Below are 13,547 nucleotides of genomic sequence, written 5' to 3'. Positions count from 1 at the left end.
TATTTGCATCCAGCATAACTCAAGAAATTTCATCTAATGCATTAAACTCAAACACCCAGTCTAGGCTCAGTGAGCAGTGCTAGGAAGCATGGATACAGGAACCTGAATTTCGCAAGGACTGCTAACAACCTTTCCATCCCAGCTTCAAGTCACCAGTCCACAAGTTCTTATCTGTGTTTTCATGAAATGTAAATATCAGTGTTTGTTTCACAAGTATTCTAAAGTTTATTAGGAAAAAAATGTTGACACATAAAATTAGAAAGACTGTTATAATGGAATGCTAGTTTGTCAGACTGAACAATTATTAACACTTTGCCATGTATACTCTATGTATGGATGTATCCAGTTATATTGATTGGCCATTTATAAACATTGTTTTATCCCAAAATATCTCAGACATACCTGCATAAAATAGGGATATTCTCCTACATGACCACAAGACTACTATCATACCTAAGAAAACAGACACTAGTTCTTTCACAGCATCCCATATACAACCTAAGTTTCCATACTGTCCCTATATCTTTTTATTCAAAAGGAATCAAGGTTCATGGTTTATGTTGACTGTAATCGTAGGCTCTTTTAATCTAGAACTGGATCCCTTTATTTTTTTTTTCTATTATTGACTTGTTTTTAAGAGACCAGGTTACTTATATCTCGATTTGTCTGATTATTTCTTCATGACGACTTTTAACTTGTTTCTCTATCCCCTGTGCTTCCTACAAAAATGATAGAACCAAAGTTTTCTTCAGATTCGAGTTGAATCTTTTTGACAGTATTTCACAGGCAGTGCTGTCTATTTCAAATCGTGTCACATTAGGAGGCAGATAATGTTAGGATGTCCCATTATTTGGTGATGCAAAGTTTGAGTAGTGTTTTCCTTCTCTCTCATTGTATGATAAATTATGCAAAAATGTAGTGTATTTAAACTACTATAATCATTTATTTTTCATGATTTCTGCAGGTCCTGAATTCGGAGCACAGTAGGGGCAGCTTGTCTCTATTCCTGGATGTCTGGGACTTCAGCAAGAACACTTTAAGGCTGGGGGCTGGAATAATTTGCTCACATGACTGGTAGTCAGTGGCAGTTAATGTGACCTCTCCATGTAGTCTGGGCTTTCTTGCAATATGGTGACAGGGTTCCAAAGGCAAGCATCCCAAGGAAGAGACCAGAAGGAATTCATATTCTCTTTAATAGCTAGCTTGGAAATCAGGCAGTGGCATTCCTCTCAATTTGATTGGCTGAAGCAGTTACAAATATTATCTCCAGATTCAAAGAGAGGGAACGAAGCGCCTGCCTCCTGCTGGAAAAGTGTTGACATCACACTGACAGGGCGCATGGGGTGGGTGGAGTGTGGAATTCTCCCATCACCCATCCATGCTGGAAAATACAGCCCGCCACGAGGAGTGACAGTCAGATCTCTTCATTTAAAGTTACATTTGCCCTTTGCAACCAGAAAGTAGGATAGACACAAGATCCACATCCAGACATTCAAACTGGAAGAGGCCATTTGAGGGGACACCCACACAGTTAAGAAATGTAAAAGGGGATAGAGTGTTCTCAGGAGAGGTGAAAGGGGACAGGGGTCCTTAGGAGAGGTAAAACAAGACCAAGGTGGTGATATAGCGTGACCACTTTTAGCTAGCCCGTGTTACCTGGGAAAAATGTTTCAATTTACAAATAACCCACTTTTCCAGCACGCAGAACCTATAAAGGAACAGATTAAAGATTTAATTACATAAAAATTTGTAAATCACAAAACTTACAAACAGCTCATGACCCTTAATAGCATCAAAACAAACAACCCAATCAACAAATGGGCAGAAGACCTAAATAGACATTTTTCCAAAGAAGACACACATGGCCAAGAGACACATGAAAAGATGTTCAACATTGCTAATTATTAGAGAAATACAAATCAAAACGAGATTATCACCTTACACCAGCCAGAATGGCCATTATCAAAAATCCACAAACAATAAATACTGCAGAGGGTGTGGAGAGAAGGGAACCCTCTTACAGTGTTGGTGGGAATGTAAACTGGTACCACTACTATAGAGAATAGCATGTACGTGCGTGCTAAGTTGCTTCAGTCATGTCCAACTCTTTGCGACCCCTTGGACTGTAGCCGGCCAGGCTCTTCTGTCCATGGGATTCTCCAGGCAAGAATATTGGAGTGGGTTGCTATTCCCTTCTCCAGGGGATCTTCCTGACCCAGGACTGAACTGCGTCTGCAATGTTCCCTGCACTGGCAGGCGGGTTCTTTACCACTAGTGCCCTCTGGGAAGCCTGGAGAACAGTATGGAGACTCCTTAAAAAACTAAAAATAGAGCTACCACATGACCCTGCAACCCCACTCCTGGACATATATCCAGAGAAAAACATGATCTGAAAGGATTCATGCACCCCACTGTTCATTATTGCAATGTTTACAATAGTGAAGACATGGAAGCAACCTACATGTCCATGGATGGATGAATAGTAAAGATGATGTGCTACAAATGCACAATGGAATATTACTCAGCCATTAAAAAGGAATGAAATAATGTCATTTTCAGCAACATGAATGGACCTAGAGATTGTCATACTGAGTGAAGTTAGACAGAGAAGGAGAAATATCATATGACATCCTTTATATGTGGAATCTAAAAAGAAATGGTAGAAATGAACTTACTTACAAAACAGAAAGAGACTCACAAACTTAGAGAATAAACTTATTGTTGCCAGGGGGGAAGAGATAGGGAGTTTTGGATGGACATGTACATACTGCTATATTTAAAATGGATAACCAATAAGGACCTACTGTATAGCACATGGAACTCTGCTCAATGTTATGTGGCAGCCTGGATGGGAGGGGAGTTTGGGGGAGAATGGATACCTGTATATGTACAGCTGAGTCCCTTTGCTGTTCATGTCAAACAATCACTGTTTGGTAACTGATCCGACTCTTTGCAACCCCATGGACTGTAGCCTGCCAGGATCCTCTGTCCGAGGGATTCTCCAGGCAAGAATACAGGAGTGGATAGCCATTCCCTTCTCCAGAGGATCTTCCCGACCCAGGGATCAAACCTGGGTCTCCTGCATTGCAGATGGATTCTTTACCATCGGAGCCACCAAGGAAGCCTGTTAACTGGCTATATCCCAAAACAAAATAAAATGTTTTTAAAAAATGAGTATCTCAACAAAGAAGACAGAATGAGGTCCTCGGTCACTACTGTGAACCCTTCTTCTACCTAGGCTGGTAGGACTAGAGGGTGGTAAACCAGGCGTCAGGCCCTGCGGAATTCAGCTGGAGTCAGCTGGAATTCGTTCCCCTCCAGGCTGTGAGACCTGCAGCAGAAAGCTGTGACGAGGTTCAGGGCATAGAGTTCTAGAGAGGGCCATGCTACGGGGGCACTGGACAGCATGGGTACTTCTGGGCTGTGAGCTACTGATGCTACTGCAGAAGACGGGGGCAAAGAAAGGGCAAGGAACGGGTCTGAGGGCAAAGAGGCCAGGACCACAAAGTCCTTTCAAAATTGGATTATAAGAAAATGTTATTTTCAAAAGTAAGTAAGTAGAACAAGCCTGTCATTTTGCTTGAAAAGGAAGTTCTAATCACTCAGTTGTGTCCGACCCTTTGTAACTCCATGGACTGCAGAACGCCAGGCTTCCCTGTCCATCACCGACTCCCAAAGTTGATCTCATGTCCATCAAGTCGGTGATGCCATCCAACCATCTCATCCTTTGTCATCCCCTTCTCCTCCTGCCTTCAATCTTTCCCAGCATCAGGATCTTTTCCAATGAGTCAGTTCTTCGCATCAGGTGGAGAAAGTATTGGAGCTTCAGCTTCACTATCAGTCCTTCCAATGAATATTCAGGACTGATTTCCTTTAGAATGGACTGGCTGGATCTCCTTGCAGTCCAAGGGACTCTCAAGAGTCTTCTCCAACACCATGGTTCAAAAGCATCAATTCTTTGGCACTCAGCTTTTTTTATAGTCCAACTCTCACATCCATACATGGACTACTGGAAAAACCATAGCTTTGACTAGGTAAGTTTTATGACCAACCTAGACAGCATATTAAAAAGCAGAGAGATTACTTTGCCAACAAAGGTCCGTCTAGTCAAAATTAAACATACTGCATTTAAATTAGGGAGAAAGAAAGAATAACAATACACAAGCAGTGCTAACGTATTCTGGGGTCATCACAGTGAGTGTTAACCAGGCCACTTTTTTCTCGGCTGCAAGGATCAGCCTGCCAAGCAGATGGCACAGACATAGACTGTGAGGATTAACTGGCCACCAGGCACCCATATTAAACATCATTTCTAGGTGTGTCTATGAGCGTGTTTCTAAATTAGATGAGCACTGGATCAGAGGACTCAATGGGATCAGAGGACTCAATGAAACAGACTTCCCTCCCTGTGTGGGTGGGCATCTTCCCATCCATCCAGAAGCACCTGAGTAGAAAGAAAGGTGGAGGAAGGAGGGAAGAATGTGTTATTTTCCCGCCTCACTGCAACTTCTCATCTCACCTGCTCTGGCCTGGCTTCCCTGGTTCTCAGGCTGTCACACTCAGACTGAATAATCACTGGCTTTCCTGGGCCTCCAGCTAACAGACAGCAGATCTGGGGGGCCCCCAGCCTCCATGATCACATGAGCCAATTCCTCATGATAAATCTCAACTAGAGATAGATGGATAGACAGATAGATAGATATAGACACAGATATAGATAGTTCAGTTGGTAAAGAATCTGCCTGCAATGCAGGAGACCCTAGTTCGATTCTGGGGTTGGGAAGATCCGCTGGAGAAGGGATAGGCTACCCACTCCAGTATTAAGGGCTTCCCTGATAGCTCAGTTGGTAAAGAATCCACCTGCAATGCAGGAGACCCTGGTTCAATTCCTGGGTAGGAAAGATCTGCTGGAGAAGGGATAGGCTACCCACTCTGGTATTCTTGGGCTTCCCTTGTGGCTCAGCTGGTGAAGAATCCAGCTGCAATGTAGGACACCTGGGTTCGATCCTTGGGTTGGGAAGATCCCCTGGAGAAGGGAAAGGCTGCCCACTCCAGTATTCTGGCCTGGAGAATTCCATGGACTGTATAGTCCACGGGGTCACAAAGAGTTGGACATGACTAAGTGACTTTCAATTCACTTCACATAGACAGATAGATAGCCTGTTGATTCGGTTTCTCTATAGAACACTAAGACACAGATTAGACTAACAGTCTCCCCAAGTGTGGAAGTAAAACTCCATTAAATTCTTACAATCCAACCACCCATTTTCCGTGACCACTATCAATCTGCTCGCACATCTTATCATCTTTTTCATCTCAATATACTTCTATTACAATTTCATTACAGGTCGATGTTTACAGACTGATTTACACTGAACGCATTTCAGGCAGGCTGTTCCTTAACCACATATGGGAAAGCAGAAAACCACATGGACGAAAGTGAACAAATCGACAGTCGCTCAACTGTGTCCGACTCTTTGTGACCCCGTCGGCTACACAGTCCGTGGAGTTCTCCAGGCCAGGATACTGGAGTGGGCAGCCTTTCCCTTCTCTGGGGGATCTTCCCGACCCAGGATCAATGGGCTGCCCTCATATCCAACTTCTGACTATAGCCTGAAATATCATCAATCTATAGGATGGAATACAGACACTAATGAACTTTAATTCCAAAGAGCCTGGTCTTCCTTGATCTTCTCTTCTTGAACTTTGGCTTTTATCTGCATCCCTCTTACTGGGACCTGGCGACACTGTCACTGAACATGAAAACTAAATAGGAACATTTCTTAGTTCCACTGTATGCCTAGAACAGAGGCTCACACGGTAGGTGATTACGGACTTACTGCAAGGTAGCGGATTTTTAAATATACATGCTTTATTTTTAGAAGAAACAAAAAAAGAATGAAAAAGCTAAAAAAATTATGTATTAAAATATTACATGTAAGCAAACTATAGGAACAGTCTCTAAACCCTGTTAGCTGGTTCAAAAGCTCACAAGGACATTATGTTATAACATATCGGGTAAGCCCTTTCCCTCGGACCTCTGATAGCCTCCGGCAGTGTCGTAAAATATTCAGTATCCCATGAAACCTCTTGTCGACTTTCAAAGCTGTGAACTCCTTTATGTCAGCTTCCACTACAAAATAATGACCTGAAAGTAAAGATATTAGTGCTAATTTTTATTAGGACAACTTTCAAGATGAGTCTTTAATATATTACATTATGACTATGAGTAACATTAATGATTTTGACTATCATCATTGAATCAAAGTGAGAACTGGTATTCTTGCTAAAATAATTATTCTTTCAACTGAGGTTGCATAATGTTTACTGTAGCATTTCAGCAGTGCAGCCTTGCTTATTTTATCACTGGCTATCTGCCGGTATCTTTTGAACAATTCACTTTTCAAGAAGCAATATGGTAGTGGTTAAGAGAATGTAACCCAGAAACCCACGGCAGCTTTATCACTCAACTGACTGACCTGGGGCAAGGAACTGAAGTCCTCCTCATCTGTAAAATAGGAGTATTAATAGTACACAACTCATAAGGATGCTGTGAGGACTAAAGCCCTTAGTACACTCTCTGCCACATAGTAAGTGTTACCCAAGCGTCACCAGCTGTTATTACTATTCTAATTCTGAAAACACTGGGTATCATTCCGTAAGAGACTCCACTGCAGTATTTCTGAGGCTCAGCACTACTACTGTTTTAGACTAGATAATTCTAGATAATTATCTAGACTAGGTATTCTAGACTGGATAATCCTTTTTTGTTGGAGCTGCCCTGGGCACTATAGGCTACTTCAGTGGGACCCTTAGTCTCTACTCACCAGGTGCCAGGAGCACCCCCAACCCCAGGTGTTAACAGTCAAAACTGTCTCCAGAGATGGCAGAATATTCTCTGGTGGGAAAACTGCCCCTGGTTGAGAACTACCTCTCTAGAGTTAGAATCTTCTGGAATTAGTTTTGTTTCTCATGATTTAGTTACACTCCAAACAGCTGACATGTACACACACACATATATATACTCTCATTTTACCTTTGGTTTCCTTCGTTTCTTCGTCAATAAATCTGTGATAGAGATTTCTGGCCACAGAATTCATAGACTTTTTTGGTTGATGTAGGATCTTATATTTACTAACAACTGCCTTGTTGATTTCTTTAATAACATCATTAATGTGACAATAGGTTAAGCGGGATTTCATGTACCTGTAAACAAAAAGAAAATGATTAATTTTTTAAAAGAATCATCATACAAAATTGTTTTCTTTGAAGAAAAATATTTACATATGGTGACTTTATACAGTCAAGCTAATTTATACAAGCTACTAACACTCTTTGGAAAAATACTTTATAGCAACTTCCAAATAAACTAGATGTGTCTCAACCACTGAAAAATTAAGTAGAGGCTACAATGTATTAGTGCTTATCTCCCCTACTTATATCTGGATGCAGAAATCTCTATCCCTACTCCTTACAGAATTACTGTAACAATTTAAGTTAACAATTTAATCTCAAACTCTGATTCCAATGGATTAACTCCAACTAATAATATTAACATAAATATTAATATTATTAATATTAATTATTATTAATAAATTAATAAAATTTTCCAACTAATAAATATTTTAAAATGTTTGTAAGCAAGGGGAAGAAAAATTTTAGTATTAATAATTATATAACTCATACCACTTCAGTTTTCTGCAGAAACAGATCTGCTCAGAGAAATAAAGGGAAAAAAAAAAGGGAGGAGGAAGGGAAAATGACAAAGAAGACAACAGAGATGAAGAGCCAACAAAGAAGAATTGATGGCAGACGGGCTGCAAAGGAATCAGAGGGCCCGGAAGTTAAGCTGCCTGGCAGAGGAGAAGGATGGACAGCCTCACTCGTTTCGCGCTCAAATGGCCTTAAATACTATCTGAAAGTGAATGTGAAAGTCACTCAGTCACTTTGTGACCCCACGGACTATAGCCCACCAGGATACTCTGTCCATGGAATTCTCCAGGCAAGAATATTGGAGTGGATAGCCATTCCATTCTCCAGGGCATCTTCCCAACCCAGGGACTGAACCCAGGTCTCCTGCACTGCAGGTGGATTTTTTACCATCTGAGCCACCAGGGAAGCCTGCAAGAATACTGGGATCCTGCTTCAAGGGATCTTCCCATCCCAGGGGTTGAACTTGCATCTCCTGTGTCTCCTGCATTGGCAGGTGGATTAAGCATTGTCTCTTTGACTCTAAAGCCCATCCTTCCAATTCAGTCTCCCTCCTGCCTGTCCTCGCAGTCACCAGAGTCTTCTTGTTGTTCAGTCACTGAGTTCTGTCTGACTCTTACGACCCCATGGACTGTAGCATGCCACTGAACCACCAGCGAAGTCCCCAAGAAAGCATTTTCTAAAGACCTTTCTACTGCACTGTTCCTCACAGCCATTTGTTCTTGGCAACAACAACAATATAGAAAACCAAATAGCATCAAACAATTTTAATCACATAAAGCTGTCAACAAAGGAAATGACTGAGTGGCCAAAACAAACAACAAAAACTAAAATGTCAGCCTCATTCTGAGTCTCAGATTTGTGAAACTGCCATATATTTTTCAAGGGGCAACTATGTATATGAAAAGATGCTCAACATCATACGTCATCGGGAAACTGAAAATTAAAACAATGAGGTACATTATACTGACCAGAACAGCTAAAACAGAAAACAACAGACAAAACTAAACGCAGGCAAGGATATGGAGCTACAGAACTCCTGTTCTGCTGGGAATGCAAAATGGTACAGCTACTTAGGGAAGACAGCTTCACAGCTTCTTACAAAGCTAAACAGTTTCACCATATGATCCAGCCACCTCACTCCTAGGTATTCACCCAAGTGAGCTGAAAACATGTCCACACAGAACCTGCACGTGAACGTTCACAGCAGCTTTAGTCGTAACTGCCCCAAACCGGATGTAACCAAAATGTTGTTCCACAGATGAATGGATAAACAAACTACTACATCTACACAATGGATATTCAGTTCAGTCGCTCAGTCGTGTCCGACTCTTTGCGACCCCATGAATCACAGCACGCCCGGCCTCCCTGTCCATCACCAACTCCCAGAGTTCACTCAAACTCACGTCCATCGAGTCAGTGATGCCATCCAGCCATCTCATCCTCTGTCATCCCCTTCTCCTCCTCCCCCAATCCCTCCCAGCATCAGAGTCAGCGATAAAAAGAAATGAGCTATCAAGTCACAAAAAGACACTAGAGAAATCTTAAATGTGTATTACTAAGTGAAAGAAGCCAGTCCAAAAAGGCAACAGCGTATAATTTCAACTGTATGACATTCTGGAAAAGGGAAAACTATAGAGACAATAAAAAGATGAGTGGTTGCCAGGGTCTCAGGGGGAGAGATGAAATGGAGGAGCACAGGGAATTTTTAGGGCAGTGAAACTATTCTGTATGATATCATAACGGTGGAGACGTGACATCACACATCTGACAAAATCCACAGACTACACAACACAAAGAGTGAACCCTACTGCAAACGACAGACTGTAGTTAATATCTAGTTAACAGTATCTAGACTAGTTTAGCAATAGTAACTAATTTACCACACTAATGCAAGATGTCAGCAATAGGGGAAACTGTTTTCAGTTATGAGAACACTGTTCAATCTGCTCAATTTTTCTGTAAACCTAAAAAAAAAAATCTGGATGGACAACTCTCAGGCAAGTAAAATAACCATGCTCTTTGCCCTGGGGAGTCTCCTCCCAGGACTCTATCTCAAGGAAATAATAATAATAAGGGAATTACAAAACAGACCTGTGTAAAAGGAATTTTACTGTACCATTCTTCATAACAACACAGTCAACCCAAATATTTGATAAAGTCATTCTTAAATAGCTTATAGAGTAGCCACACCATAAAATATTATACAACTATTAACACCCAAGTTTTCGATGACAGTTAATGATGGAGAAATGCTCAATAAAGATAAGTAAATTATATTCATAGAATAACTACACTGTTGTAATAACAATCAGAAACAACTTGTTATGTAGGTGAAATTCAAATACAGAAGGAAATACTCGATCTTGTCTGAGTGGTGGAATTACAGATGAGTTATCAGTCTCACAACAAACACTAACAACATGCATTACTTGTGTAAGAAAATAAGAAGAAACGCAATAATATAAAGCCAAGATGTGAAGCCCTGGAATTATGAGTTTAGAACACGGATTTCCATAACTGGTTCCCTATTAATGTCTCTATGAAGAGCAATGGAGTCCTTGTTGGGGGATGTATCTTGTCCCATTCACCCCTATATTCTCCTCCTCAGTGACCCGGAGCCCAGAACAGAGCAGACTCAAACAAGTGTGTGGCACAAGTTAACGGACAAATGGAAATCAAACAGAGCTCTCTCCGTACTAATTTCAAAATCTATACAACATACTCCCTTTCCTTAAAACTGTAGCAAAACTGAGGCTACTTCTAAAATGTAATTGGATAAAAAATCTGTATCATAAAATGACCTTAAGAGGACTCAGGAACAAACTGATCCATCTCTAGATCTATGACTAGGTTTTACAACTAAATAAAAAACAAAAATTTAAGGATCTTCCACAAAAGATTCCTGCAGCATAATGTAAAACTATTTTAATAAAGATCAATACTGGAACACAGCATATTACAAATAATATATTCAAGGTTTATGACAAACAATCATGTATGCTGATTACTAAAGAGCTGAATGTTAAAATTTATCTCAAATACTCACGCAGGAATGCCATTAAACTCATCAGAAGTTATAAATGGCATTTCTTTAATACTTCTTTGTTCTTTGGGAGGCTTCTTTGTGGGTGCAGGTTCCTCAACTTTGACCGGTTCTTCAGGGTCAAGATCTGATCCGTTAACACTACAGAACAGAGACACACGATTGTCAGAATTCTGCGGCATAGTGGGAGGCTTTGCAACTGAAAATGACTGGTATTAAGCACTGCTCTTATAATTTTTCCATCTTGTTATAATTTTATAGGCAACATTTTCGTTTTCTATCCCTACTGCTAATGCTTTGAAGATCTGAATAGTGAAGGGATTTCCCCAGTGGTCCAGTGGTTAAGACTCCAAAAGCTTCAAATGAAGGGGGCACGGGTTCAATCCTGCTCAGGGAACTAGGATCCCACATGCCCTATGGCACAGCCAAAAAGAAAGGTTTTTTTTGAATAGTGGAGAGAACACTGAAAAATTAAGTTCCCAAATCTTCAGGAACATAATTACGTTATTTATGCACACAAAACATGGTGCAAATAATACACATGCCAAACATCTTCATCTGTTATCTCACGGGCTCCTCAAAGTCAGTATGTGTGAAGCTGAATTTAACCTCTAAACAACTTCTCTTTCTGATTTCCCTATTTCTGGATGTGGAAACATCAATCATCTTATACTTCTAATTTACCCCATTGGTTCCTAATATCCCACCTGCTGCAGACTCATTTCAGTTGCCAGCAATGAACGTGGGTACCCTAGGGTCAGTCCTGCTCCATTTTTTGGTGTGGGTGAGCAGCCTAATACAGCTCCTTCTGCATTAGTAGAGTCCAGGAATAGGCTATAGCTTCTAGGCTGTTTAACTGCCAGGGAAGGAAGAAACCCCCGTGCCAGCAGCAAGTCAGGTTGGCTTGACTTCTCCAAACAGAAAAGGGGACACAGGAAAGAAATGATCCAACCCAGGAGTAAACAAAGGGAATCCCAAGGACAGGGAGGTGAGATCCCAAGACGACAGCTGAGTACCAGACACAGACAGCGACCAGGCCTGACAGAGGCAGCATGAAGAGATGACCGTGTGACAGGCTGTGAAGATGAAGATGCCCAATGCTTGTAGCATCATCCTTGCTGCTGCTGCTCAGTCACATCAGTCATCTCTGACTCTGTGCAACCCCATAGACGGCAGCCCACCAGGCTCCCCCGTCCCTGGGATTCTCCAGGCAAGAACACTGGAGTAGGTTGCCGTTTCCTTCTCCAATGCATGAAAGTAAAAAGTGAAAGTGAAGTCGCTCAGTCCTGTCCAACTCTTCACGACCCCATGGATTGCAGCCCACCAGGCTCCTTTGTCCACGGAATTTCCCAGGCAAGAGTACTGGAGTGGGGTGCCAACGCTTTCTCCGAGCATCATCCTCACATGAATCCTAACCTGAGATTCCACGCTGAGTTTGGTTGATTCTTACCTGTTCTCAGGTCCTGCTGTGTGCATCAGCTAAAAATAACTTTTTCTACCTATACAAAGCTTCTGCTGTGCCCTGGCCCTGAAAGCTGAACCTAGGCCATAGTGAGTTTAGAAGAAAATCCCCCCTACTCCTTGGGCCACATTCTTGCTGGGTGTCCAATGTCCAGCCCAATAGACCTGGCAGATATCCCAAGATGTCCTTTCTTCCTCCATGCATTCATGACCCTGCCCACTAATTTTCTCTTCCTTTTTTTTTTTTTGGCCACACTGCTCAGCTTGTGGGGTCTTAGTTCCCTGACCAGGGATTGAATCTGGTCCGTGGCAGTGAAAGCACTAAGTCCTAACCACTGGACCGCCAAGGAACTCCCTAATTTTCTCTTCTTGGAGGGAAATTCCAAGGTACCCTGGCACGCCAGGGACTCTGTTGAGCTTATTTCCTGGAGACCTTCAACTATCAGCAACAACACGGCTCTTTTCCTACACAGCAAGATTCACGCTTTCCTTTTAGTTTTCAAATTTAAGCAGTATATTGTTGGTGGAAACACATACGCAAAACTGTGATTATCACAAATGCCAGGGTGATTACCTCTTTGATAGAAGGAGAATCTGCAACAGAAGAAGTGTTGTAGGTACTGGCAGTGTCCTATTTCTTAATCTGACTGGTAGATTCACTGATGTTTATTATTCTCCTTTAAATTGCACTAATAATACTTCAATTACTTTTGTGTATATATGATCCATTTCAAAAGTTAAAATAGTTAAGTTAGTCATGGTATACAAGGGGAGCCCCTTTTAGAAATACAATTTTGTAAATCAACTATACTTCAAGAAAATAAAAAAAGAAATACAATTTTGGTGGCAGAGGACTGGAGAGATGGCAGTGGAGAAATACTGGAAAGACAAAACACAAATAACTCCCAAATCATAAAGACAAAAGATGATGGAAGATCTCATGGAGCCAGACAATGAGAGAGAGGGAGGGCAGAGGCAGACAAAACCCTGCAGAGACCAAGGGGCTGCAGGACAGAGAGAGAGGTTGAAGACGCCCTGTTCCTGTCTAGGTGATGGGTAGGTAACAAGGAGATAGCCAATTTAGTCTCACATACGCAAACCTGGAGGAGAGAACAGCTCATTTTTGAGACTCCCAGCAAGCAGTTCAAACAGCTGAACCAGAGGCCATGTCAAGGCTGGAGGTGGACATCTGAGAGCATTAATAACAGTGTTAAGTAACAGTGTCTTAGGAGCCACTTGTAACTTAAAGGAGGGCAGAGAAAAGGGAGGCAGCCTAGTCAAAGATGTAGGAAGACAACTAAGAAAGCCCAGTAGGGCAGACAGCATCATT

General features: G+C 41.7%; 1 protein-coding gene across 4 annotated transcripts in view; it reads right to left on the bottom strand.

The window, feature by feature from the left end:
* Nucleotides 1–5,852: 5,852 nt before the first annotated feature.
* The window catches only part of SKA1 (spindle and kinetochore associated complex subunit 1), a 29,704-nt gene continuing 22,009 nt past the window's right edge, over nt 5,853–13,547 (bottom strand). For all 4 annotated transcript variants that reach the window (XM_061400207.1, XM_061400206.1, XM_061400205.1 and 1 more), the window contains 3 exons: nt 10,760–10,897; nt 7,037–7,206; nt 5,853–6,148 (listed from right to left, as the gene is read on the bottom strand). In XM_061400207.1, the coding sequence (XP_061256191.1) occupies nt 6,000–6,148; nt 7,037–7,206; nt 10,760–10,897 (457 nt within the window). In that variant the 3' untranslated portion in view covers nt 5,853–5,999. The remainder of the gene's footprint in view (nt 6,149–7,036; nt 7,207–10,759; nt 10,898–13,547) is intronic.

The sequence above is a fragment of the Bos javanicus genome, chromosome 24 (assembly GCF_032452875.1).
Source record: "Bos javanicus breed banteng chromosome 24, ARS-OSU_banteng_1.0, whole genome shotgun sequence".
Taxonomy (NCBI): Eukaryota; Metazoa; Chordata; class Mammalia; order Artiodactyla; family Bovidae; genus Bos; species Bos javanicus.
Note: the sequence above shows the minus strand (reverse complement) of the source record. Positions and strands in the feature narration are given on the sequence as shown.